The sequence below is a fragment of the Budorcas taxicolor genome, chromosome 16, assembly GCF_023091745.1.
Source record: "Budorcas taxicolor isolate Tak-1 chromosome 16, Takin1.1, whole genome shotgun sequence".
In the NCBI taxonomy this organism is placed as follows: Eukaryota; Metazoa; Chordata; class Mammalia; order Artiodactyla; family Bovidae; genus Budorcas; species Budorcas taxicolor.
This window is the reverse complement of record NC_068925.1, coordinates 24,462,414-24,488,631: the sequence shown is the minus strand read 5'-3', so window position 1 is coordinate 24,488,631 and position 26,218 is coordinate 24,462,414. Positions and strand designations below refer to the sequence as shown.

Genomic DNA, 26,218 nt, shown 5'->3' with positions numbered 1-26,218 from the left:
CATTTGCAGTGATTTTGGAGCCCAAAGAAATAAAGTCAGCCACTGTTTCCACTGTTTTCCCATCTATTTGCCATGAAGTGATGGGACCAGATGCCATGATCTTCATTTTCTGAATGTTGAGCTTTAAGCCAACTTTTTCACTCTTCTCTTTTACTTTCATGAAGAGGCTCTTTAGTTCTTCACTTTCTGCCGTTAGGATGGTGTCATCTGCATATCTGAGGTTATTGATATTTCTCCCAGCAATCTTGATTCCAGCTTGTGCTTCTTCCAGCCCAGCGTTTCTCATGATGTACTCTGCATGTAAGTTCAATAAGCAGGGTGACAATATACAGCTTTGACGTACTCCTTTTCCTATTTGGAACCAGTCTGTAGTTACATGTCCAGTTCTAACTATTGCTTCCTGACCTGCATATAGGTTTCTCAAGAGGCAGGTCAGGTGGTCTGGTATTCCCATCTCTCTCAGAATTTTCCACAGTTTATTGTGATCCACGCAGTCAAGGGCTTTGGCCTAGTCAATAAAGCAGAAATAGATGTTTTTCAGGAACTCTCTTGCTTTTTAGCAGGATTAAAATTACCTTTTAAATTTAGATCACTATCTCATATTTTCTGTAATGTGATGCATACTATAGTGATTAAGATCAAAACTCTAGAACAACAGTCCCCAACCTTTTTAGTACCAGGGACTGGTTTCATGGAAGACAATTTTTCCATGGACTGGGGGGTGGGGGGATGGTTTCAAGATGATTCAAGCACATTATGTTTATTGTGCACTTTATTATTATTACATCAGTTCCACCTCAAATTATCAGGCATTAGATTCTGGAGTTTGGGGATCCCTGTGTCTAGAATAAACCCTAGATTAAAATTCTCACTCTACCACTTCCTGTGTAACTTTGGGTATGGTCCCTAATCTTTCTAAACTTTTCTTCTTTTTTTTTATAAAATGGATAAGGATTGTTTAGAGAATTAACTAAGATGGTCCATAAAAAGCACTTAGCATCATATCTGGTACAGAGTAAATAGGCCATAAAATGATGGTGACTTATGTTTTATGTGTCTAATTCTCTTTCTCTCAAGAATCTTTGGTTACCTTCTAAATCATCAGAAAAGACTGCATAGCAAGTAGTATGATTTCACCCTGTTTTGAAAAATAATCTGAGTAGATTATTTAGATGGAGAAGGAAATGGCAACCCACTCCAGTGTTCTTGCCTGGAGAATCCCAGGGACGGGGGAGCCTGGTGGGCTGCCATCTGTGGGGTTGCACAGAGTCGGACACGACTGAATCGACTTAGCAGCAGCAGCAGATTATTTAGATATCTAGAATGTTCCATTTCCCAATTGGAGAGGTATATATAATTTTGGTCTTTTAGAATATTTCATTCAGTAATGAAGTGGTTTTCCCATGCTAATTTTCTCCTTTGCCACACAAGGGTTTTTTCCTTTGTGAAGTGTGTGCCATCTGACTTTGAACTGTAGTCAACACCTGCTTATGGTGTAAAATGGAACTTTTTCAGATAGGTGTCTTTTTGTAGAAATGGCTGCAGGGGAAGTCCCTTAACTTTTTTTTCTATGTTCTTTCATTTAGCTGATGGAAGATTCTTTTTTTCTCAATTCTTATATGTCTGATTAACTCTCTGTCTCTTTTCTTAGACAGATAGATTTTGCTTTGAAAACACTTTTAAGTTCTAAAGACGGTATAAACAAGAGACAGGTCAGAAATACAAATCAGACAACCAGCTCTTTGCAGTTTCTCCTTTTATCCTCCTCTGTGATACCTGCTGCGGCACTCTGACAGGCAGGAGAATTGTATCATAAATAGCTGGACAAGGAAATGTCATTTGCTATTTTGTTGATGCAATTCTTTGAAGATATATGGATTCTTCCTGCTTCCCTTTGAGCCCATCTTAACATTCTTTCTGTTTCTTTGGGTTCTTCTTAGCTATTTGGAGCATTGTTAGAATGTAGCAGTAAAACTTGCGTAAGCCATTTGGGAGGCACTTTTCCTCTGATTGGATCGATGCTTCGGCTTTCCAGCGGTAGAGTATACAGTATAAGCATGTAGTATAGTCTGTGGTTAGATGGTGTCTCTATTCAGGTGAAGTATCCAGCTTGGCCTGTGTTGATGTCCTCTGCTGAAGTCACAAGAATCTTCCTTTTGGCTGAGTGTTTCATTCTTCACCATAATTAAGTGGAAGTATCAGAGGCTGATATATATATGAAGTGAATATCTAAAACCTCAACATACACTCTCATTTCATTGTAAATTTTTAAGAGTGATGTAGTTATTCTTTAGGTGAGCTCATACTGGTGTTTTCTAATGGTATATTTTGTGTCTGTTAAATGGGCTGAAGAAAATAAGAATTTGTACAGGCAAATGATGATTTTGTAAATTCTGACTCCACTATTTACAGTTCTAAGACTTGGAAACTGACAATTTGCTTGGATGTTCTCCACTTTGTCTGTTTACATATATGAAGTTAAAAGTTACAGTATTATATGTGTATGACATTTATGTTTATTTTTATGATTTGCATATAGGTTTATGATACTTATATTTTTAACTTTTCTCTAGCTTTGATGTGTTACTTTAGGCTGATTATTTGACTCCTTTGTGCTTGGATTTCTTCTTGATGATTATTTACAGGGATATTTTGCAGTAATTAATGATTTTTAATACTAATTGAAATTTTCAGAAATTTCAGAAAGCATTAAATATTTGTCTTTTTTTCCCCTTTTCTCACAGGCTAAAGTAAATGAAGCTGTAGAATGCTTACTGTCCCTAAAAGCTCAGTATAAAGAAAAAACTGGGAAGGAGTACGTTCCTGGTCAGCCCCCATCATCTCAAAGTTCAGATTCAAGTCCACCCAGAAGCTCTGAGCCTAGTGGTCCAGAAACACCAGAAGCCAAACTACTTTTTGACAAAGTAGCTTCTCAAGGAGAAGTAGTTCGAAAACTTAAAGCTGAAAAAGCTTCTCAGGTTGGTGTGGTATTACATTTGTGTGTTTTTGTTTTGTACATTACAGGCTACTTTCTTTGTCTGGAACGCTTTCTGCCTGTCAAACCTAGTTATCCTCTACTCTTAATGTCAGTTCTCAACTCTTTTATCTTGCCTTTTAGGGAATCGTTTGTTGATCCTTTTCCCACCAACTAGGGTTGACTGGACATGCTCATGGACTCTGCTGTTCTCTGACATAACACTTCAGTTCAGTCACTCAGTTGTGTCTGACTCTTTGCAACCCTTCTTACTACAGCACGTCAGGCTTCCCTGTCTTATCACTAACTCTCAGAGCCTACTCAAACTCACATACATTGCATCGGTGATGCCATCCAACCATCTCATCCTCTGTCGTCCCCTTCTTTTCCACCTTCAATCTTTCCCAGCATCACGGTCTTTTCCAGTGAGTTGGTTCTTTGCATCAGGTAGCCAAAAGATTGAAATTTCAGCTTCAGCATCTGTCCTTCCAGTGAGCATTCAGGACTGATTTCCTTTAGGATAGACTGGTTTGATCTCCTTGCAGTCCACGGGACTCTCAAGAGTCTTTTCCAACACCATAGTTAAAAAGCATCAATTCTTCGGCAGTCAGCTTGCTTTATAATCCAACTCTCACATCCATACAGTGACTACTGGAAAAACCGTAGCTCTGACTAGACAGACCTTTGTTGGTAACTGTCTCTGCTTTTTAATATGCTGTCTAGGTTCAGTTCAGTTGCTCAGAGGTGTCTGACTCTTTAAGACCCCATGGACTGCAGCACGCCAGGCCTCCCTGTCCATCACCAACTCCTGGAGTTTACCCAAACTCATGTCCATTGAGTCGGTGATGCCATCCAACCATCTCATCCTCTGTCGTCCCCTTCTCCTCCCACCTTCAATCTTACACAGCATCATGGTCTTTTCAAATGAGTCAGCTCTTCACATCAGGTGGCCAAAGTATTGGAGTTTCAGCTTTCAGCATCAGTCCTTCCAATGAACACCCAACACTGATCTCCTTTAGGATGGACTGGTTGGATCTCCTTGCAGTCCAAGGGACTCTCAAGAGTCTTCAACAGCACAGTTCAAAAGCATCAATTCTTCAGCGCTCAGTTTTCTTTGTACTCCAACTGTCACATCGATTCACGACTACTGAAAAAACCATAGCCTCGACTAGAGGGACCTTTATTGACAAAATAATGTCTCTTCTTTTTAATGTGCTGTCTAGGTTGGTCATAGCTTTTCTTCCAAGGAGCAAACATCTTTTAATTTCATGGCTGCAATCACCATCTATAGTGATTTTGGAGCCTGAAAAAATAAACTCTCTCACTCTTTCCACTGTTTCCCCATCTATTTGCCATGAAGTGATGGGACCAGGTGCCATGATCTTCATTTTCTGAATGTTGAGCTTTAAGTCACCTTTTTCACTCTCCTCTTTTACTTTCATCAGGAGGCTCTTTAGTTCTTCACTTTCTGCCATAAGGGTGGTGTCATCTGCATATCTGAGGTTATTGATATTTCTCCTGGCAATCTTGATTGCAGCTTGTGCTTCTTCCAGTCCAGCGTTTCTCATGATATACTCTGCATATAAGTTAAATAAGCAGGCTGACAAATACAGCCTTGATGTACTCCTTGCCCGATTTGGAACCAGTCTGTTGTTCCATGTCCATTTCTAACTGTTGGATCTTGACCTACGTACAGGTTTCTCAGGAGGCAGGTCAGGTGGTTTGGTATTCCTGTCTCTTTAAGAATTTTCCATAGTTTGTTTTGATCTACACAGTCAAAGGCTTTGTCATAGTCAATAAAACAAAAGTAGATGTTTTTTGGAACTCTCTTGCTTTTTTGATGATCCAGTGGATGTTGGCAATTTGATCTCTGGTTCCTCTGCCTTTTTGAAATCCAGCTTGAACATCTGGAAGTTCATGGTTCATGTACTGTTGAAGCCTGGCTTGGAGAATTTTGAGCATTACATTGCTAGCATCTGAGATGAGTGCAGTTGTGTGGTAGTTTGAGCCTTCTTTGGCATTGCCTTTCTTTGGGATTGGAATGAAAACCGGCCTTTTCCAGTCCTGTGGCCACTGCTCAGTTTTTCAGATTTGCTGGCGTATTGAGTGCAACACTTTCATAGCATCATCTTTTAGGATTTGAAATAGCTCAACTGGAATTCCATCACCTCCATTAGCTTTGTTCAAAATGATGCTTCCTAAGGTCCACTTGACTTCGCATTCCAAGATGTCTGGCTCTAGGTGAGTGATCACACCCTCGTGGTTATCTGGGTTATGAAGATCTTTTTTGTATAGTTCTTCTGTGTATTCTTGCCACCTCTACTTAATATCTTCTGCTTCTGCTAGGTCCATACCATTTTTGTCCTTTATTGTGCTCATCTTTGGATGAAATGTTCCCTTGGTATCTCTGATTTTTTGAAGAAATCTCTAGTCTTTCCCATTCTGTTGTTTTCCTCTTTTTCTTTGTGTTGAGGAAAGCCTTTCTTATCTCCTTGCTATTCTTTGGAACTCTGCGTTCAAATGGGTATATCTTTCCTTTTCTCCTTTGCCTTTAGCTTCTCTTCTTTTCTCAGCTATTTGTAAGGCCCTTTCCTACAACTGTTTTGCCTTTTTGCATTTCTTTTTCTTGTGAATGGTCTTGATCACTGCCTCCTGTACAGTGTTGCGAACCTCCGTCCATAGGCTTCAGGCACTCTTTCAGATCTAATCCCTTGAATCTATTTGTCACTTCCACTGTATAATCGTAAGGGATTTGATTTAGGTCGTTCCTGAATGGTCTAGTGGTTTTTCCTACTTTCGTCAATTTAAGTCTGAATTTGGCTATAAAGAGTTCGTGATCTGAGCCACAGTCAGCTCCTGGTCTTGCTTTTGCTGACTGTATAGAGTCTCTTCATCTTTGGCTGCAAAGGATAGAATCAATCTGATTTCGGTATTGACCATCTGGTGATGTCCATGTGTAGATTCTTCTCTTGTGTTGTTGGAAGAGGGTGTTTGCTATGACCAGCGCGTTCTCTTGGCAGAACTCTGTTAGCCGTTGACCTGCTTCATTTTGTTCTAAGGCCAAATTTGCCTGTTATTCCAGGTAGCTCTTGACTTCCTACTTTTGCATTCCAGTCCCCTATAATGAAGAGGACATCTTTTTGGGATGTTAGTTCTAGAAGGTCTTATAGGTCTTCATAGAACTGTTCAACCTCAGCTACTTTAGCAGTACTAGTTGGGGCATAGACTTGGATTTCTTTGATACTGATTGGTTTGCCTTCTGTCGTTTTTGAGATTTCATCCAAGTACTGCATTTTTTGGACTCTTTTGTTGATCATGATGGCTACTCCATGTCTTCTAAAGGATTCTTGCCCACAGTAGTAGATATAACTGTAATGTGAGTTAAATTCACCCATTCCAGTCCATTTTAGTTCACCGATTCCTAAAATGTCATCTTGTTATCTCCTGTTTGACCACTTCCGTTTTGCCTTGATTTATGGACCTAATATTCCAGGTTCCAATGCAGTATTGGACTTGACTTTCATCACCCGTCACATCCACAAGTTAAACACGCTATATTTTAATTATTGTCTTTCTTGGCTGTAAGAATAGAGACGTATATCTGTCAGTGCCTGGCACAGTGGAGACACTTAATGCATACTCTTTGTGTGACTCATACTCCTAAAGCTCTGTCAGTCTCAAATGGCAGCTTTTACTTTGAACTTTTGGTGTAGTTTGCACTTGTCCTATTATACTATAGGAGTAGGATTTTTGGTACAAATTCACATGAGTGGAAAACAGTCGTTAGAGGTTTTGAAGTTTAATCAGTAATATAGAAGCTTGATTATTGTCATTTTTATAATTGTGAAATGTTCAACTTCTGTCCTTTACAGACTCATGTTAAACTGCAGAATACATGTTATATCTTGTGCTTTCCAGTAAAACTTTCTGAGATGATAGAAATGTCCTCTAACAGTTCTGTCCAGTACCGTAGTCACTAGCCTCTGGAACTGTTGAGCAGTTGAAATGGGGCTATTGTGGACTGAGGAATTAAATTTTAAGTTTTATTTACTTTAAGTAGCTGCGTTTGGCTGGCGACTATTCTTTAAACAGAGCCATTATAGTACAATTAAATTTTAGTAACTTTTCAAGTTCTCTCCCTACTTACCATGTTCTCTTATTCATTTCAGCAGTTAGTATATTTAACATCCTCCACCGCTAGCCCTTACCCCTCTGCCTTTGTGTTTTCAGATGTGCTTGTAAAACATCGGATGTCGGTGTTTAGATAGCGATTGGAATTAAATGCTCTCTTCTCTTTTTCCTCTCTGTTAAAGGATCAAGTAGATACAGCCGTACAAGACCTCCTTCAGCTGAAAGCACAGTACAGGTCTCTGACAGGAGTAGACTATAAGCCTGTCTCTGCCACTGGGGCTGAGGAGAAAGATAAGAAAAAGAAAGAAAAGGAGAATAAATCTGAAAAGCAGAATAAGCCTCAGAAGCAAAATGACACCCAAAAGAAAGACTCTAAAAACCAAGGAAGTGGGCTGTCACCAAATGGAGCAGGGGAAGGACAAGGGCCTAAGAAGCAGACCAGGTAATAAACCGGAAGCTTCAGTTGAAGTGAAGCAAAGTTTTAGATGAATTCAACTTTATTGAAAAAACCTTCTTTTTGGTTAGTTTGACTATCACATTAAATTGGAGAATGCTAAATGTATGATATCAGCAGATAGCTTCTGTTCATATTCTGTATATTTAAATGGTAACACATTCATTTGCTTGGTTCAAGAATCTTAGAATATAAAAAGCTCAGTGAAATCTCAGTCCTATTCTTGTTTCCCATTTTCCCAGTTCCTCCAACCACCATAATGAACTGGTCACCAGTGTTACTAGTTTCTTCTCTATCCATCAAGAGATTTTCATTCGCTTACACAAGTAAAAAGTTACATGTATATGTATGTATTTTGGGAGAAGACCTGGATGCTGGGAAAGATTGAAGGCAAAAGGAGAAGGGGGCGACAGATGAGATGGTTGGGTAACGTCACTAACTGAATGAATATGAGTTTGAGCAAGCTCTGGGAAACAGTGGAGGACAGGGAAGCCCAGTATACTGTGATCTATGGAATTGCAGAGTTGCCTATCCAAAACTTAGCGACTGAACAGCAAAAATGTTATTTTTTTCTCTTTTTCCTCCCTTTAACACAGTTGTTAACCTAGCTATACATATTGTTTTTTACTTTAGCAGATTTTTCAAATGAAAATCTTTTGTGAGGACTAAATGAAAACTTCATTTGAAATAGGTTTTTAAAATGGTTGGTTAAATATGAAACAAACCTGGTTTAAAGATGACACCCACTGTGGAATAAACAGTGTTTCGATATTTCCAATCCATGTGAACAATAAGATTCCTCCATTATCCCCATCCCAAGATTAGAGTGAACTCTATGTGAGATTCTCTCAAAGCTAAACCTGAGCTAAGCTGATATTAGAGATACTTAGAGATACTTTGGTGTTAAGATTTTTTAGCTGAATTTCAAATCATGCCTCTCATCTCTCATGGCATCCTGTCTCTCGTCTCTCCTTAAACAAGAGAATACAACTGTGACTTTTCTTGCACATCAACTAGGTGATCAGAATTATAGAATCGTAGAGGCGAGAACTCTGATGCTAGGAGGGATTGGGGGCAGGAGGAAAAGGGGACGACAGAGGATGAGATGGCTGGATGGCATCACTGACTCGATGGACATGAGTTTGAGTGAACTCCGGGAGTTGATGGACAGGGAGGCCTGGCGTGCTGCGATGCATGGGGTCGCAAAGAGTTGGACGCGACTGAACTGAACTGAACTGAGAGACGAGAACAGAACATTTTACCTTTTACCTCTAACTGCTTGTGAAGGGACCAGACTTCATGTAGACATTTTGCTGAGATGTGTCAAAGTGAAAAATGGAGAATTCAAATGTAAATACATTCAGCTTTTAAGCTAGTAAGCCAATAAACTCTAAAAAGATGGACCTTTTATAAGACATAACTACTGGATAGACTTTCTGTGTGAATTTTAAGACTGCAGTTTGCTGAATAATTGTCAGTGTTTCAAAAAAAAGATTATTGCCTAGAATAGTTTTTTTATTGTAGACCTAATTTATTTTGGAGGTATCTATCTCTGTGACTTTTATTGATTGAAATTAAAAGAAAAACTTAAAGAACATGTAAGGATATATATACACACACACATATACACATTTGTGTATTGACATATGTCTATATATATATGGCCATTGTTTTTTACTATTTACAGGTTACTTACAGTGAGACACTGATTTTACTCTAATTTATCTGGATTGAGATTGGCAAAAGCTTCCTTTTATTTTTTAGTAAGAATAAATTCTGTCTTTACTACAAATAAGTAGTAATTTATAAAGAACTTATAAGGTAACTGGGATTCCCTGGTGGCTCAGATGGTAAAGCGTCTGCCTGCAATGCAGGAGACCCGGGTTCGATCTCTGGGTCAGGAAGATCCCCTGGGGAAGGAAATGGCAATCCACTCCAGTACTCTTGCCTGAAAAATTCCATGGACGGAGGAGCCTGGTGGGCTACAGTCCATGGTGTCGCAGAGTCGGACACGACTGTGTGACTTCACTTATAAGGTAACTTATAAAGAACTTTGTAAAGGAATGTCTGCATTAAAATCATAGCTTTTTGTTAAGTTTAGCTTTCCTAATTTTTGTGGACAGTATCACACTACCCTTTAAGAAATGACTATTTTCTAGGATAAAAATATAGGGATGAATACAGAAGAGATACAAACATAGAAATAACTCATACTGAAGAAAAACAAGCCATTTTGAAGTTTCGGGGTTTATTTCTATTCAGCCTCAAAGCAGTTGCTGGATGAAGAGATTTATATTTTATTTTTTATATCTACAGGTTGGGTCTTGAGGCCAGAAAAGAAGACAGTCTTGCAGATTGGTATTCTCAAGTGAGTATGGGCTCAGTTGATTTCTTCTTTTAAATTTCTCACAGGCTACTTACATTTAGATTCTAAAATCCAGATACAGAGTAATAATGTATAATGCCTTTAGTAATCCATAGTATAGTCATGTAACGTGTCAGTTTTCAAAGCATGCTCACAGAAAGTATTGAAACGAGAAGAAGATCTATGAGATAGTCATTATTTTATTTTTGTTTTGTTTTTTTGGTGAGGTGAAAGTATTAGTCCAAAGTAACAAAACAGTAAAACAGCAGAAGCAAGATTAGGATTCAAGTCTTACGAATTTAGAGCACTCTCGTTTCTTAGAAGGATCTAGAAGGATCCATCTTACATGCATATAAAGAGGATTTACCAGCAGGGAAAGCCTCCAGACTTGAAGCTTGACTCTCATACTCTTGGCACTTGCACTGTGATTTTGGTTCAATTTAGGCTTCATAGAATGTATTTTTCTTTTAAAAAGGTCATCACAAAGTCAGAAATGATTGAATACCATGATGTAAGTGGCTGCTATATCCTTCGTCCCTGGGCATATTCCATTTGGGAATCCATCAAGGACTTTTTTGATGCTGAGATCAAGAAACTTGGTGTTGAAAACTGCTATTTCCCCATGTTTGTGTCTCAAGGTGCATTAGAGAAAGAGAAGACTCATATTGCTGGCTTTGCTCCTGAGGTAAATTTTTGCATTTTTCTCTTACAAAGTCAGAAGTGTATTTTCAATTCACACTTGAATAGTAATTTAAAAGATAGGTTACAGCAGTCAACTTAGAGAAATGTAAAGCAATTTAAAAGAATTATATTTCTTTCATCAGTGTAAATCATGATTCTTTTTGTTACATTAATTAATTAACTGGGTTTTACCTTTCAGTAAAAATTACAAATACAGTATAAATTATAATTTATAAATTATAAAATATTATGATTTTCTATTATAAAATATAAAACGTTATAAAGACAGTAAATACCTTTTCTCACAGTGAACAGTAGTGGTTATTTTAACTTGCTTAATTGATATGGCAAAACTTGAAATAGAAATTTGCCTACATCTGTGTTCTTTCTCTAAAGTGCTGTTTAAAAAATGTATGAAAAATGATTTTATGTTGCTAGGTTGCTTGGGTGACAAGATCTGGCAAAACAGAGTTGGCAGAACCAATTGCCATTCGTCCTACCAGTGAAACAGGTGAGGATGGGCCTTGAACACAGGAGAAAAGCTCACTGAACATTAGAGACAGCTTCCAGAGTTGAGTTTCACCTTTTATTTTGTGATATTTATAGTTTCTGTTGATGATACAAAGTTTAATGAATGTTAATAAAGATGAGCGCAGATTTGAGTGGCATAGAATTTTGTTCTCTGATAGTATGCTTTGTGGAGCTCATCATCCAGATAAAGGTTTTTTTTTAAAAAAAAAAAAACAAACTTGCATCATTTTTAATTTCATGCTATAATTTTTCAGAACTTCCCATAGACTTTTATTCTTGGACTTGATTATAAAATTGCAAACACTAGTGTTTTATGCCATATTGACTTGAAATTAATCATTTTCATGTTAACATTTATATTGAGTTTTTATAGGTTAAAAAGTGATTTCATTTACACCTTGTGTTATTCTCACAAATGTGTAGTTAGGAAAGTAGAGACAGCTACTGTTATCTCCTTTTTGCAGCTTAAAGAAAAAAGCTCTCTGATGGGATAAATGGTTTTCCTAAAACTGCACATAATAAGTGGCAATATTGCTTGGAAAGTTCTAGCCTTTGGGCTTGTCAGTGTCCTTGAAAGTGGTTATCCATCTTTAGAGCTAGGGATTGTTTGCTCTTTATTTGATACTTTCAGTGATACTCTTAATAATGATGCATTGTTAAAATTGACACCAGCTTTTTATTTTCACATGGGAGATTGGCAAAGTTTTCTTTTTATTTACTAATTGTAGATAATCCTGAATAGGCCATGATAAGACAAGTGTCTTCACTTAAATTATCAGTTCATGGCAAGAGCTTTCAGACTCTGGGTAGACAGAGCAGATAGATTTAATGTAAAGTTTGAGAGCTGCTGTATTTAGCAGGTTATTTAACTTCTCTAAGCTCAGCTTCCACATTTTCATTGAGGTGATATTTATTTTGTGGGTTGAATGTGAGGATTGAACAGTGCAATGAATGCAAAGAACTTAATATACAACATAGTATATACTGTAAGATGTTCACTTAGTGTCTTTATAAACGAAACACTGAGAAGTTGTCAAATGTAAATCACATTGTGAAGAACATAAAATACGATCGGGTTTTTCCTTGCCTAATCCATTTTATGAGCTACAGTACCGTTCACTCACTGGCGTTGCTGCTTTAATGGTACCAGCCTTCAAGGGGAATGACTAACTGCCCATGCTTCCCTGTGTCTTTTCAGTAATGTATCCTGCATATGCGAAGTGGGTGCAGTCCCACAGAGACCTGCCCATAAAGCTCAACCAGTGGTGCAGCGTGGTGGTAGGTGCACTCCCATCTTACAATTCTCCATTCTTCTTCTTAGCCATTTAAAAAAAAAAAACACATTTTTTTTCTTGCTTTTATAGTCAAAGGATTGGGAATATGAAAGCATTTTTGAAATATTGATATTTTGGATCACAATTAGGATTTCTGATTGCTTACCACATAAAGTTGTCACTAAAAATTGAAAAGCTCTAACGATCACACTGTGTTCTTGCCTCTTCCAGCGTTGGGAGTTCAAGCACCCTCAGCCTTTCTTACGTACTCGTGAATTCCTCTGGCAGGAAGGGCACAGTGCCTTTGCTACATTTGAAGAGGCAGCAGAAGAGGTATAACAGTTGTGTTCCGTATTAATTCTGTTCTAATTCTTTGTCCAGACTATGCATTCCACCCGCCGCCCGCCCCCAGCTGTGAGTAATGCAGTGCTGTCTACATAGTAGTAATCATTCAGTAAATAACTAAGTTGAAATTTGGTCTGATCTCGAAGTGACATTATAAGACAGCTTTCTGGTATAAATTGTTTTGTTCCTTAAAATTTACCTATCACCTCTTAAAGTTAAAAACAGGTTAATTCAAATGTGTTAATGTTCATTGCTCAGTCACGTCTGACTCTATGCGACCCCATGGACTGTAGCTCACCAGGCTCCTCTGTCCATGGTATTCTCGTGGCAAGAATATTGGAGTGGGTTGCCATTCCCTTCTCCAGAGGAATCTTCCTGATCCGGGGACTGAACCTGGATCTTCTGCATTGCAGGCAGATTCTTTACTGTCTGATGAACTTAAGGAACTGCTTACTGAAATTTTATTAGAAAATGTACTGCTTTAAATTTTCAGATGAAAATAGTTTTGGACTTCAACGTATAGAAGAAATTATAATATCATGGGTGAAATTAATTATTCTTCAGGATGTCTTCACCCAGGTTACTGTGTATCTTTCATAAGCATTCATTTTTCTCTTATATTCTAAATTTATGTACATTATAAATTATTCTAAAACATAACTAATGAGAACCTACTGTATATCTCAGGGGACCTTATTCAGTGCTCTGTGGTGATCTAAATGGGAAGGAAAAAGAGGGAATGGTACAGCTAATTCTCTCTGCTGTGCAGTAGAAGCTACTGCAACCCTGGAAAGCAATTATACTCCAATAAAAATTAATTTAGAAAAATGCTCCATTTCTTTGAGTTCTGCTTTGTCTCTCTTAATGAATTCACGCTGGCTGCTTTAACCTTTCCAAGAAAAAAGATTTTTGTTGTTTGAAGTGCTTTCCCCACCACAGTTAGTTTTAAATAGTATAGTTATTATAGATCTGTAACCAATAAATATAGTGTAAATTTGAACACTTTTACATTTAACGTGTTACAGGTTTTGCAGATACTTGACTTATACGCTCAGGTATATGAAGAACTCCTGGCAATTCCTGTTGTAAAGGGAAGAAAGACTGAAAAGGAGAAATTTGCGGGAGGAGATTACACCACTACAGTGGAAGCATTTATATCTGCCAGTGGAAGAGCTATCCAGGTATCAGACTGCCACAGAGGATTCCTAGGTGACTGAAAGCATAGCCATGGGCCAATCTGATAAGTTTCTTCTGCCATCAGAGAAGTAGACTCTTTAAAAAAAAAAGTCAATATATCACATGCTTCTAGGTCGTATTATAATTTCAGGCCAATCTGTTCCATTCCCCCCAAGTCTCCGGTGTCAGTTAAGTCAAGCTTGTATCCTGAATTACCAGATCATGGATGTATTTTTTTAAACCTTTGTAGTTAGAGTTACTCCTATGAAAGGGTCTGCCCACAGCAGAAGAGGTATCATAGTTGTCTTCTGTATTAATTCTGATAGATTTTTTTTTTTTTACTAATCTTACTCCTTTTTGTATCAGTTATGTTTTAAAAACTCATTTAACATAAAAAATCAGGGAAGATAAAGCAGATCTAGTGCCATGCTAAGGTGTGTGGTCTTAACAGTTGTTATTTTCAAAGGCGAAATAGGTTGTTAAAAGACGTGTTTCTCTATTTCAGGGAGCAACATCACATCACTTAGGACAGAATTTCTCGAAAATGTTTGAAATCGTTTTTGAAAATCCAAAGACAGCAGGAGAGAAGCAGTTGGCCTATCAGAACTCCTGGGGCCTGACGACTCGAACTATTGGTGTGATGACCATGGTTCACGGGGACAACGTGGGCTTAGTGCTGCCGCCCCGTGTAGCCTGTGTTCAGGTAAGGAAAGTGTTCCTGCTCATCATCTCTTTTATAAAATTCAAGCCACATTTAGTGAAGAAAATTGAAAAGTGTGCTTTTCTGAATGTCATTCAGGTAGGTTTTGCTAATATGGAAACAACACAGAACACAGCTAGATTTCAGTCTGTGTAACTGTGTGTATTATTCATGTCACTGTTTTCTGCCCTTTAAAATTTTCTACCTGCTTTATAAAACTTCTAGAAATTATGTTTTGAAGTGATTTATAATAGGTTAAATGAGAAACAAAAATGCATTCATCATGGACAAACAATATGCAGCTCATTGCTAGATGTTCTGTGTAGACCACAGAAGTTGATTTCTGTGAAGATTTATAGTCACCAGGAGGTTTTGATTTGTGAGTACTAGGTGGTGATTGTGGCTTCATTATTTTTGTATGATGCTGCTTTGTATAAATTTGTGATATCATGCTGGATTCTAGGTGGTGGTTATTCCCTGTGGCATCACAAATGCACTTTCTGAAGAAGACAGGGATGCTCTACTTGCAAAATGCAATGATTATCGAAGGCGGTTACTCAGTGTCAATATCCGAGTTCGAGTTGATTTGCGAGATAATTACTCACCAGGTTGGAAGTTCAATCACTGGGAACTCAAGGTAAAGGCTTCCCTTGCATATTTTAGTCCCACTCTCCCAATTTGGCAGTTTGTTGTTTGAATAAAAATGAACTTGAAGACCTTGTTTATGGTTAACAAACCCCCTATGGTTGTTACTAAAACGTTTATATCAAGAATTCATAGAATAAGTTATTTCAGTAGTAAGACTATCAGAATCAGGGTGCATGGACATCAGCTATTAATAGCTGTCATTGGTGCAGTTAATCAGACAGTAATTTCACACTACAGTTTCACAGTGGTTTGTTCATTCTTACTTTGTATGTTCAAGTCTAGTCTAAATTTTGGTTTAATGTTTTTGATTTAACTTTTATTGCACAGTCATTAATAGGTGATCTGCATTCTTTATTCCATTTTTCAGACTTCTGGGATTTAACTTTTTCTTAATGATGAAACAGCAGATCTTGTTAGAACTAGCAGTTAGGAGTTAAGAATTTATAAACTCATATGACAGGCAGTGGATAGGAAGAGGTAGTGAGGTTGCAGGTTCAAGCTTTCAAATATGCAATCTTAGCCATACTGGGATTATTCAGTATTAATGCATGTTGGGTTCCCAAAGTTGCTCATCTCTATCTCTTTATTTGTTTTAAATGGCCCCTCAGATAAATCTCTGCTGAAGGATAGTAGTTATATTGATGCTGCTTTCCTTTTGTGATATATTTTTTCCTTCAAATACTCTCCTACCTTTAATAAAGACTTTAAAGTTGTGTAAATTTCCCTTTAATTGCAGTCTTTTTTACTTACTTGGAAATAGCAAGTGTGTGGTTTCAGTAATACCTTGTTTAAACCCATTTGTACTTGCCCAAGGTACCAAAAAGAAACTTCTCCCTTGCTACTAACTGGACTGAAAGGTAAAAAAATAGTCATCCACGCTTGTGGGCCTCTCCTTTGACTTCCTCTGATCTGTCCCCGCTCTCCCTTGCCCAGGAGAGGATGTAGTCCTAGTGCATTTTTCTTGTCATGTCTTTTTAGTTTCTTTTAATCAGGAGTAGTTCCTCAGCCTTTCATTGTCATCCGTGGCATTTACATTTTTGTAAATATAGGTCAGTTATTTTATAGAACGTTCTTCTGTTTTGATGATTACTCATTAACTTTTGCCTTCTCCAGTAACTTTTCTTCTCTCTTCCTGCTGAGGGTAGTCTCCCACTTTTGATTTTCTGATTTTCTGCACTGATTTTTATTTCTTGCCTGGAAAATCCCATGGATGGAGGAGCCTGGTGGGCTGCAGTCCATGGGGTGGCCAAGAGTTGGAAACGACTGAGCTACTTCACTTTCACTTTTCACTTGCATACATTGAAGAAGGAAATGGCAGCCCACTCCAGTGTTCTTGCCTGGAGAATCCGAGGGACGGGGGAGCCTGGTGGGCTGCCGTCTATGGGGTCGCACAGAGTCGATCACGACTGAAGTGACTTAACAGCATGCATGCCTTAATTACCCTGCAAAACATGAAGCTTTGAGGACAGGATCTCTTTCTTATTCATCTTTTTAAATCTCACTGCACTTAACACTATTTCTTAACGCATGTATCAGTTCAGTTCAGTTCAGTCTCTCAGTCATGTCCGACTCTTTGCGACCCCATGAGCTGCAGCAGGCCAAACCTCCCTGTCTAACACCAACTCCCTGAGTCCACCCAAACTTATGTCCATTGAGTTGGTGATGCCATCCAACCATCTCATCCTCTGTCATCCCTTTCTCCTCCTGCCCTCAATCTTTCCCAGCATCAGGGTCTTTTCAAATGAGTCAGCTCTTCGCATCAGGTGGCCAAAGTATTGGAGTTTCAGCTTCAACATCAGACCCTCCAATGAACACCCAGGACTGATCTCCTTTAGGATGGACTGGTTGGATCTCCTTGCAGTCCAAGGGACTCTCAAGAGTCTTCTCCAACACCACAGTTCAAAAGCATCAATTCTTCGGCATTCAGCTTTCTTTATAGTCCAACTCTCACATCCATACATGACCACTGGAAAAACCATAGCCTTGATTAGACGGACCTTTGTCGGCAAAGTAATGTCTCTGCTTTGTAATATGCCGTCTAGTTTGGTCATAATCTTCCTTCCAAGGAGTAAGCGTCTTTTAATCTCATGGCTGCAGTCACCATCTGCAGTGATTTTGGAGCCCCAAAAAATAAAGTCTGACACTGTTTCCACTGTTTCCCCATCTGTTTGCCATGAAGTGATGGGACCAGATGCCATGATCTTAGTTTTCTGAATGTTGAGCTTTAAGCCAACTGTTCATGGGGTTCTCAAGGCAAGAATACTGAAGTGGTTTGCCATTCCCTTCTCCAGTGGACCGCATTCTGTCAGACCTCTCCACCATGACCCGTCCGTCTTGGGTGGCCCCACACAGCATGGCCTAGTATTGTTGAGTTAGACAAGGATGCGGTCCATGAATGCATATATACATTGGATGAATAAAGGGAAACAATAAAATAATGTGAAAGTATACAGCGTTTTGTTCCAGAGTGATGTTATTTTATAAAGTAAGTCTTCTCAAGGGGGTAAATCTTTTTTTTCTAGAGTAACATTTACATTTTTTTCTTTGGCTTTGGTTTGGGGGACGACTGATCAGCTGAACTGTGTAGACAGGCTCCTAATTTAAATTCAAAACAATTATAGAGGATCATTCACTCAAAAAAGAAAAACGTGTTAAAGTTTTATTTGTCAGGAAGTTTCTAGCCCCTAAAAGTTGGCTCTCTTAAGCCTTAATCCACAGAGCAAACTCATTATGTGGATTCACAAGGATTGAACATCCACAAGGCTTAAACTTGCATATGCTCCTTAAGCTCCTTTGTAAAAACCCTGGGCTCCTGGGAAATGGTTCTCAGAGTGCAGTCCCAGGACCAGCAGCTCAGCATCACTGGAGAACTTGGTGAAAGGGAAGGGAGAAGTCACTCAGTTATGTCCAACTCTTTGTGCTCCCATGGACTGTAGCCCACCAGGCTCCTCTGTCCATGAAATTCTCCAGGCAAGAATACTGGAGTGGGTAGCCAGTTCCCTTCTCCAGGGGATCTTCTCAACCCAGGGATAGAACCCATGTCTCCTGTATTGCAGATGGATTCTTTACCATCTTAGAACTTGATAGGATTACAAATTCTCGGGCCACATCACTGGACCTACGGTGATCAGAAACTCAGGTGGCGGAGCCCAGCAGTATGTGCTTTGACAAGTCCTTCAGTAATTCTGATGCTCAAGGTAGAGCAGCCAGAGCCAGGGCCTTCTCACCAAAGCACACCATGTGCCATGAATGAGCCCAGGATGTGCCAAGGAGCCTACTCTTGTTTACCCCCGTGTGCCATGCAAGTGTGATTTTCCATGTGTGCTGTTATGTGAGAGAAATTAGGAACAGCAAGCTGGACAGCTGCCCTCATGTTTCCCCATTAAACTCTTTCCCAGCTCAGAGCCACTCGGGCAGTACCTTCTTTCCTTAGGTTTATGCCTTCTCATTGGAATAGGTTTCTGAAGTGTATCAGGAATATTCCCTTCTCTTTAAAATGGTTTGCATCTGTCTTTGTGTTTCGGATACTTGTGATTTATAGTGGGTAAAGCCATGACATCAGTCTGTTTATTCAGTTGGAGATGGGCATGTGCCATTTTTCACTGCTTTTTGCTTTCTAGGGAGTCCCGATTAGACTTGAAGTTGGGCCACGTGATATGAAGAACTGCCAGTTTGTAGCTGTCAGACGAGACACTGGGGAAAAGCTGACAATTGCTGAAAATGAGGCTGAGACGAAGCTTCGTGCTATTTTGGAAGACATCCACATTAACCTCTTTACCTGGTCAGTTCCTTAGAGTTGCTTGTGTCTCCCGTCTTATTGTGCTCAGCCTTTGAGATCTCTACCAAGGAATCTGTGATTGCCTCCACGGGAAGTCATCTTTCCCTCTGAACTCCCATGGTTCTTAATTGGCCTTTCTGTTTGGTTTTTTGACTTGTATTGTGATTATTTTCTATATGCTTTCTGCTGCTCCCTATTGGGTTTGGAGTAATGGACTATCTGTCCCTTCGACTGATTTGGGTTCATTTTAGATCCAGGCTTTTACGATACATCAGATTTGAGGGGCAGAAGCACTGATTCTCACTTGTTGGGTACACATTAGCAGCACCTGGGGAGCTTTTCAGACTACCTGTGCCTGGGACCCTCCCCCAGAGGTTAATTTAACTGGCCTAGAGGGCCTGGCACCTTAAGTAGTAAACGCCCTCTGGTGGTGATAATATGTCACCAAGGCTAAGAATCTCCTGAAGGGGGTTGGGTGATGGGAAGGCTTGAGGCTGCCCTGACCTCTGGAGAGGGGACTTTTAGAATCACAGATCTCAAGGCAGAGGCACTAGAAGATGGGTGGCCTATGGGTGGCACCTTATTTTCTTCCCTGTCCACCTGAAGCAGAGAGGAAGACCTGTGGCCACTGGGGATAGAGGCTCAGTTTGGGGTGGGGGCCCTTGCCTGCACCTTCCTCGTTTATCCTCTAATACCTGTGTCTGATTCATGTTCATCTTCAGTAAATCTTGTACATAAGGAGTGAATCAATTTTATCCTTGGCTTTGGTGCTTTTATGTGATGGTAGGCAAGTGAACTTGCTTTTGTTGGCTGGTTTGCCTTAAAAGGCGAATGATAATACGTCTCTTAAGGATGACTTTCATGGATTTATTTGGCCAACAAATGCATAATCCACGTGAAGTTCATCTGAACTCCAAGCAGGAGATACTGTCCGAGACGCAAGATTAGAAAGCTGCCTGTCCTCATTGCTGTCGCCTGAATAGTGCTCTCAGTGCAGTGATCCTTCTCCAGAGACTCTTTTCAGAGTCTCCTGGGAGCTTTGGGGACAGAAAAATACCTGGGCCTTATACTTGGAGACTCTGATTGATTAGTTTTAAGATAGAGTCTGGTCATCTGTATTGTTAAAATGCTCTGTGTGATCCAGATGTACACCCCTGGTTGGAAAAAACACTGCTTTAATGGCTAAAAAAAACAGGACTTTATTGACATTTAAAAAAAAATTTTTAATAGGAGGCTAATTACTTTATAATATTGTGGTGGGTTTGCCATACATTGACATGAATCTGCCACGAATATATATGTGTCCCCCATCCTGAACCCCCCCTCCCACCTCCCTCCCCATCCCATCCCTCAGGGTCATCCCAGTGCACCAGCCCTGAGCCACCCTGTCTCATGCATCGAACCTGGACTGGCGATCTGTTTCACATATGATAATATACATGTTTCAATGCTGTTCTCTCAAATCATCCCACCCTCACCTTCTCCCAGAGTCCAAAAGTCTGTTCTTTACATCTGTGTATTGACATTTTAATTCAATTTATTGAATGAATAAATTTATTCATTTATTATTTATTTATTGAATGAGTAAATTTATTAATGTAAGTTGCTTACATTAATAGTGCATTTTTTCCCCTCCTTAAGGCTTCAGCCCTGGAAGTGGCATATTCCTTTCTGTATCTCATTGGCTGTAACTTAGCACTTGGGCCCACCCACCTCACTGCAAAAAAGTCAGAAGAAAGGGAAACAGGTTTGGTGGACAGCAAATAGTCATGGTCAGGGTTGCCACAGTCTAGCCCTGAGGTTCAGAAAAGAAACATATGCCTTCTCTTCACTGGTCCCACCCGTGAGTGCTCCTGTGTGATGTGTGACTGTCAGTGTGGAAGAGAATAATACTTATTTCATTTCTGGAACCTGAGGTTCTTACAGAAGACTTACAGAGTATGTGAAGATAGCTTGAATAATATATATTTATGTGTTTTTTCCTTTTTAAAACATTTTCATGCCTTTGTGTTTGATTCGCACAACAATTTGATCTGGTGGTTAGATGAGTATTTTTCCAATTTATTTTAATTAATTAATTAATTAATTAATTTTTCCAATTTTATAGAAGGGAAAACTAAGACCAGAGAAGTTTAAATAATAACCTAGACTCTGGTAGGTAATAAGTGGTAAAGCCAGGAGTTAGAATATTGATCAGCAGATATTTAATGACTATGACAAAAGTAATTGTTACCTGCATGTGCTTGGCAAATTTTTTAACATTTCCAATAATGGAATGATGAGCTAACTAATAACTAGTGATGAAGTTCACTGAATGTCACTGCTGGAGACAAATTGAAGTTCATGTTGAATTCTTCTCAATTCCAAGTTGTTATTCTTTCATTAAATTATGCCATTAAAAAAAATCTTTGTCATATTAGTAAGAAAAAATATGTATTCACTTCTAATTCTGGGTAGCCTGTGGCTCAGTGGTAAAGGATCTGCCTGACAGTGCAGGAGACGCAGGAGATGCAGGTTTGATCCCTGGGTCGAGAAGATCCCCTGGAGGAGGAAATGGCAACCCACTCCAGTATTCTTCCCATGGTCAGAGGAGCCTGGCGGGCTACTATCCGTGGGGTTGCAGAGAGTGGGACACAACTGACCTAACGTGTGCTTTAGTTTATTAGTAAGAAAAAATATGTTTTCTAATTACTTAATAGGGCTTCTGAAGACCTTAAGACTCATATGGTTGTGGCTAATACAATGGAGGACTTCCAGAAGGAGCTCGATTCTGGGAAGGTAAGAGAATTCTGAAAATTTTTTAATATGAACATATTTCAGTGAGTGTTATTTTAAGACTCATTGAATTTATGTATCATGTTAATCCCTTTTTCAAAGCCTGCCACATAAAAGGTTTATATATTATTCAGCCTCTGTTTTCCATTGACTTTCCTGCAGCAGTAAAATATTCTGTCATTTTTGGATAACACTGTGAACTGATTTTATAAAAGCTTTCTCTCATGTTGATTAGGCTCATTGAATGAGTTTCATTCTGTATGACCCCTAATATTTTCATTATTGAAAAATTTCATTTTGTTTTCTCACCTTAAGTTCCTAAAGTAAACATTGTTTTAGTTTTAGAAATGTAATGGGAAAATTCCTAAAATAAGGAATGCCTGTTTCTGATCTCTCAGTGTATATACTTACCCAGATCTTAATTGATTGATCTTTCTGAATAATAAGTGAAAAATATTACTCATTTCTAAGTTTGTTTTTGAGAATGAGTGGGTACTACTGGATTCCGTAAAACTGCACGGGTTTTCCTAATGGCTCTTTTAAGATTTTATCAGTTTTGTGTCCTCTGTATATGCGGATGTTCCCAGCGAAAACTTAATTTTCATAAAGAAGAGGTTTCAGTTTGTAAAATTATTAATTACTGGAATGAATCACTTATGAACTTTAGTATTCTGGTATACATGTTTACTTATACAGCCTGTTCTGTGTCCCCAGATTATAAATGAGAAAGCCACGGGCCAGAGTCTAAATGAATTACCCCAAGCCATACAACAGCAGGCCTATTATTAGAATTTGGGTCTCTCTTCTGATTCAGCTTAATGTACTTTTTCTCTGTATCTTTTTAAAAAATTCATCCTGAGGGTGTAAGACAAGATTTTAGTTGGTTAGTTTGTTGATTTTAGTTGATTTTAGTTGGTGATCATTCACCTCTTAATATGTCTGTCAATGAAAAATAAGTACAAAATAGAATCAAAATCCCCTTCTGATCTATAATTGTATAGTATTTAGCCTTCTGTTATTCTTGGTTGCCTTGGTAATCTTCCACCTTTCTGATTTCCATCATTTGTCACTTGACTTCAAACTACATATTTCATATTTCTGTTTCTTCTAGCCTTTTTGCCTGAGAATGGACACTGTGTATATTTTTTCTTCCACTGTGATTTATTTACTTTTTCTAATTTTTTTGTTCCATAAAGTATTGAATTTTATGATTTCCTTTATTATAAAAATATGGTAGTCATTCTTACAGTAAAGTCTATTAAAGACATTGCATAAGAGTTAATAAATCAATAGAGTAACTTATCAGTTAATCCATTGCTTTCAAAGAAATGAATCTCAGCAGATATTAGTGGAATCATATTCTAATATTAGATAAGCTGTTGGAGAGATTTCAACATCTGTCCTGAGCCAGAATACAGTATTTTGGTTGTGTGTCCAAAGATCACATAGAGACCAAAACGACTGTTGTTTCTTGTATTCAGTAGTCAGTTTCAGCTCCCATCTCACCTCTTGTTGGTCAGCTTAGCTATGTTGACTGACTGTCAAGCAAGCTTTGAAGCTGTGGTAAATAACATTGGATTTACTGGGAGGGGAGGAGGAAGGGATCTTTGGAACTTGAATGTAAGTGAGAGTTTGATTTTCTACCCTTCCTTGTTGGTATAAATGAAAAAAAATTTTTTAATATATCTGATTTATAGGACTTGATTTTAGTAAATTTTTCCAAGGAGGTGGTCTTAATTGAATGAAAAATAGATGTCATTTATATGTAACATATACTTGTTACTGTTGACATAAGTATATCATTAATCTGTTGATCATTATTTCTATTACTACATTACTATTTCTCATCAGTAACATTTCTGTTGAAGAGTTCAAGAAACTTTATATTGCAAAAGATTTTGTCTTTTTAAAATATAGATGTAGAAAAAATGAAAGATAAAAAGGTAAAAACCTTTCTGTGGCTGAGTAAATCACCCAAAAATGTGTATTCTCCTTTCACATTAATGAATTATGTGCATAAATAATAAGAAATTTCAGATCTTATAAAAAGCTTTGAGGCTAAAAAGAATTGAATCTTTTGGTTTTTGTTTTTCACAAAATTATCATTTATGAGTCCAAATACATCTAAATACAACTTTGGTTGAATTTGTTTACATACTTTACCATTTTAAATTAAAAAAATGTTTTTTAGAAATACCTTTTCAAGTCTTAGTGATTTTTTTTCCTTAGTGCAAAGAAATAAAGACTACTGTAAAATTTGTTAATATTATAAAAAATATAGCTTTGTGTTGTACATCAACAAAAATAAAATTTCTAAGAAACTAAATTTAAATTTATTATTACAATTTTTGTAATTGGGTTAGTATTTATATCATGGCATAATTAGAGACTGATTAAGGATTTCCCCCCATTCTGTTTTTTAGAATAAATTTTAAATAATACTTTTAAGAATGTTCAGTTTTTTCATGCTTTTTGTTTGTGTAAATGCTAATGATTTAGTAAGTTTCAATACAGGGAATTAACTTTGTTAGTTCAGCTCTTATGTCTGTAGGTTTGGTTTTTCTTCTGTTTTCATTGCAGAGTTTCTACATTTAGATTTTACATTATAAATTTATATATCCAATAATTAACTTTATATTGTTTGTATATAAAATATATTTAATTATATGAACTTCTGTGGTAGCTCAGACAGTAAAGAATCTGCCTGGAATGCAGAAGACCTGGCTTCCATCCCTGGGTCAGGAAGATCCCCTGGAGAAAATGGCGACCCACTCCAGTATTCTTGCCTGGAGAATCCCGCAGACAGAGGAGCCTGGTGGGCTACAGTCCATGAGGTCACAAAGAGTTGGACAGGACTGAGCAACTCACACTTTCTTTCACTGAAAATCAGTTTACTGTTTGTCTTCTCCATCCTCCTGATAACCATGGAGCCAGGTGGAGCAGGCGGCAGTGCAGATTTGAAATGAGGATGATTTGAAATTCACTTTTTGTTCCTTCTCTTCAGCACTGTGTTGCAGCCAGTTTATTTGGTCATTTAAGTGTATTACAAAGATGTCTTTGTTATGTGCAGATGTTACATGAAGTGTGGGTTTGGGATAGTGGAAAACATTTCTTTCCTATCTCGGGCATCTCTGAGCAAAGTTCTAGCAGGTTTGCAAGGTATCATGGCCTAAAAAGGGCTGGGAAGCCTGTCCTTTTTGCTTTCAGGTTTAATGCAAAACTCAAATGTTCCTTTTATAGAATAGAAGGAGTTGTAAATACTGAACATTTTTTTCTTATTAGATTGCTCAGATTCCATTCTGTGGGGAAATTGACTGTGAAGATTGGATCAAAAAGACTACTGCCAGGTAAGATAATTATGTTTAACAGATAAAACCTATAAGGTATTGAAGAATACAAGTGCATGGCATAAACGAATGGATTTTTTATTTGTTTTTAATTCAGGGATCAAGATCTTGAGCCCGGTGCTCCGTCGATGGGAGCCAAAAGCCTGTGCATTCCCTTCAAGCCACTCTGCGAGCTGCCGCCAGGAGCCAAGTGTGTGTGTGGAAAGAACCCTGCCAAGTACTACACCTTGTTCGGTCGTAGTTACTGAGGCAGAGAACAAAACCCCAGCTCCACCCCTCCTCACTTTTTAAAAAAAGAATTGATACTTATCTTCCCAGATAGAGACAGTTTTATGATTTTTTTTAAAAATAGAAGTTCTAAAAGGAAGTCACATGAGACAAATACCTATTCTTATGCCTAAATCAACAGTGGAAAAAATACTTTTCTGTAACCAGCCCCGATAATAAATATCATGAGCTAATACTGTTTCATGTATTCATTTGTTTCTGAAATACCTTAATTCTGTGCCACAGTTATTCTAACCGTTCCGCTCCATGTAGCCCTCTTGTTTCAGACCTTGCACCACCAATTTCCCATTTCTTAGTGTTGGAGTGCTTCCTTTTGGTAACTCCTTGGAATTTAAAATTGCCCTTAATCTTTCTGTTTAAAAAGTAAAATACAACCACAGATGTCCCCAAAGAGATTTCTCTTGAACGTCTTTATCCCTCTTGTTCTTCCTGGTTACTGTGGGGGTCTTTAAAACACCACTCATGATTTACTAGAGTGATAAGCCCTCCTCACCTCTACTTCCAACTCTGTGCTTTTACTCACTCACCCTGCTTCTGCGCCCGTCCACCCCCGCCCCCGCCCCCCACACTTCTGTTCTCACAGAGGTCACACTGCCACTTCTGCCCGAAGCTGACTGCTTAGTTCGTTGTCTTACCTCATCTCACTGCTTTAGCTATGCTGCTAGAAAACATTGCTCTTCCCCTGCCCCCCCACTAAAATCACTCTCAGGATTTGCCCTCTTGCTTTTGGCTCTTCTCTCTTTCTTCTCTT

At 38.4% G+C, this 26,218-nt stretch overlaps 1 protein-coding gene across 1 annotated transcript in view; it reads left to right on the top strand.

Moving 5' to 3' along the window:
* EPRS1 (glutamyl-prolyl-tRNA synthetase 1) overlaps positions 1-25,685 on the top strand; it is a 64,791-nt gene extending 39,106 nt beyond the window's left edge. Inside the window, exons 19-32 of the mRNA XM_052653457.1 lie at positions 2,745-2,978; positions 7,288-7,547; positions 9,876-9,927; positions 10,400-10,609; positions 11,044-11,116; positions 12,335-12,414; positions 12,642-12,743; positions 13,781-13,936; positions 14,437-14,634; positions 15,095-15,268; positions 18,900-19,060; positions 21,757-21,835; positions 25,115-25,179; positions 25,277-25,685. Of these exons, the coding sequence (XP_052509417.1) occupies positions 2,745-2,978; positions 7,288-7,547; positions 9,876-9,927; positions 10,400-10,609; positions 11,044-11,116; positions 12,335-12,414; positions 12,642-12,743; positions 13,781-13,936; positions 14,437-14,634; positions 15,095-15,268; positions 18,900-19,060; positions 21,757-21,835; positions 25,115-25,179; positions 25,277-25,427 (1,995 nt within the window). The 3' untranslated portion in view covers positions 25,428-25,685. The remainder of the gene's footprint in view (positions 1-2,744; positions 2,979-7,287; positions 7,548-9,875; positions 9,928-10,399; positions 10,610-11,043; positions 11,117-12,334; positions 12,415-12,641; positions 12,744-13,780; positions 13,937-14,436; positions 14,635-15,094; positions 15,269-18,899; positions 19,061-21,756; positions 21,836-25,114; positions 25,180-25,276) is intronic.
* The last annotated feature ends 533 nt before the right edge of the window (positions 25,686-26,218 follow it).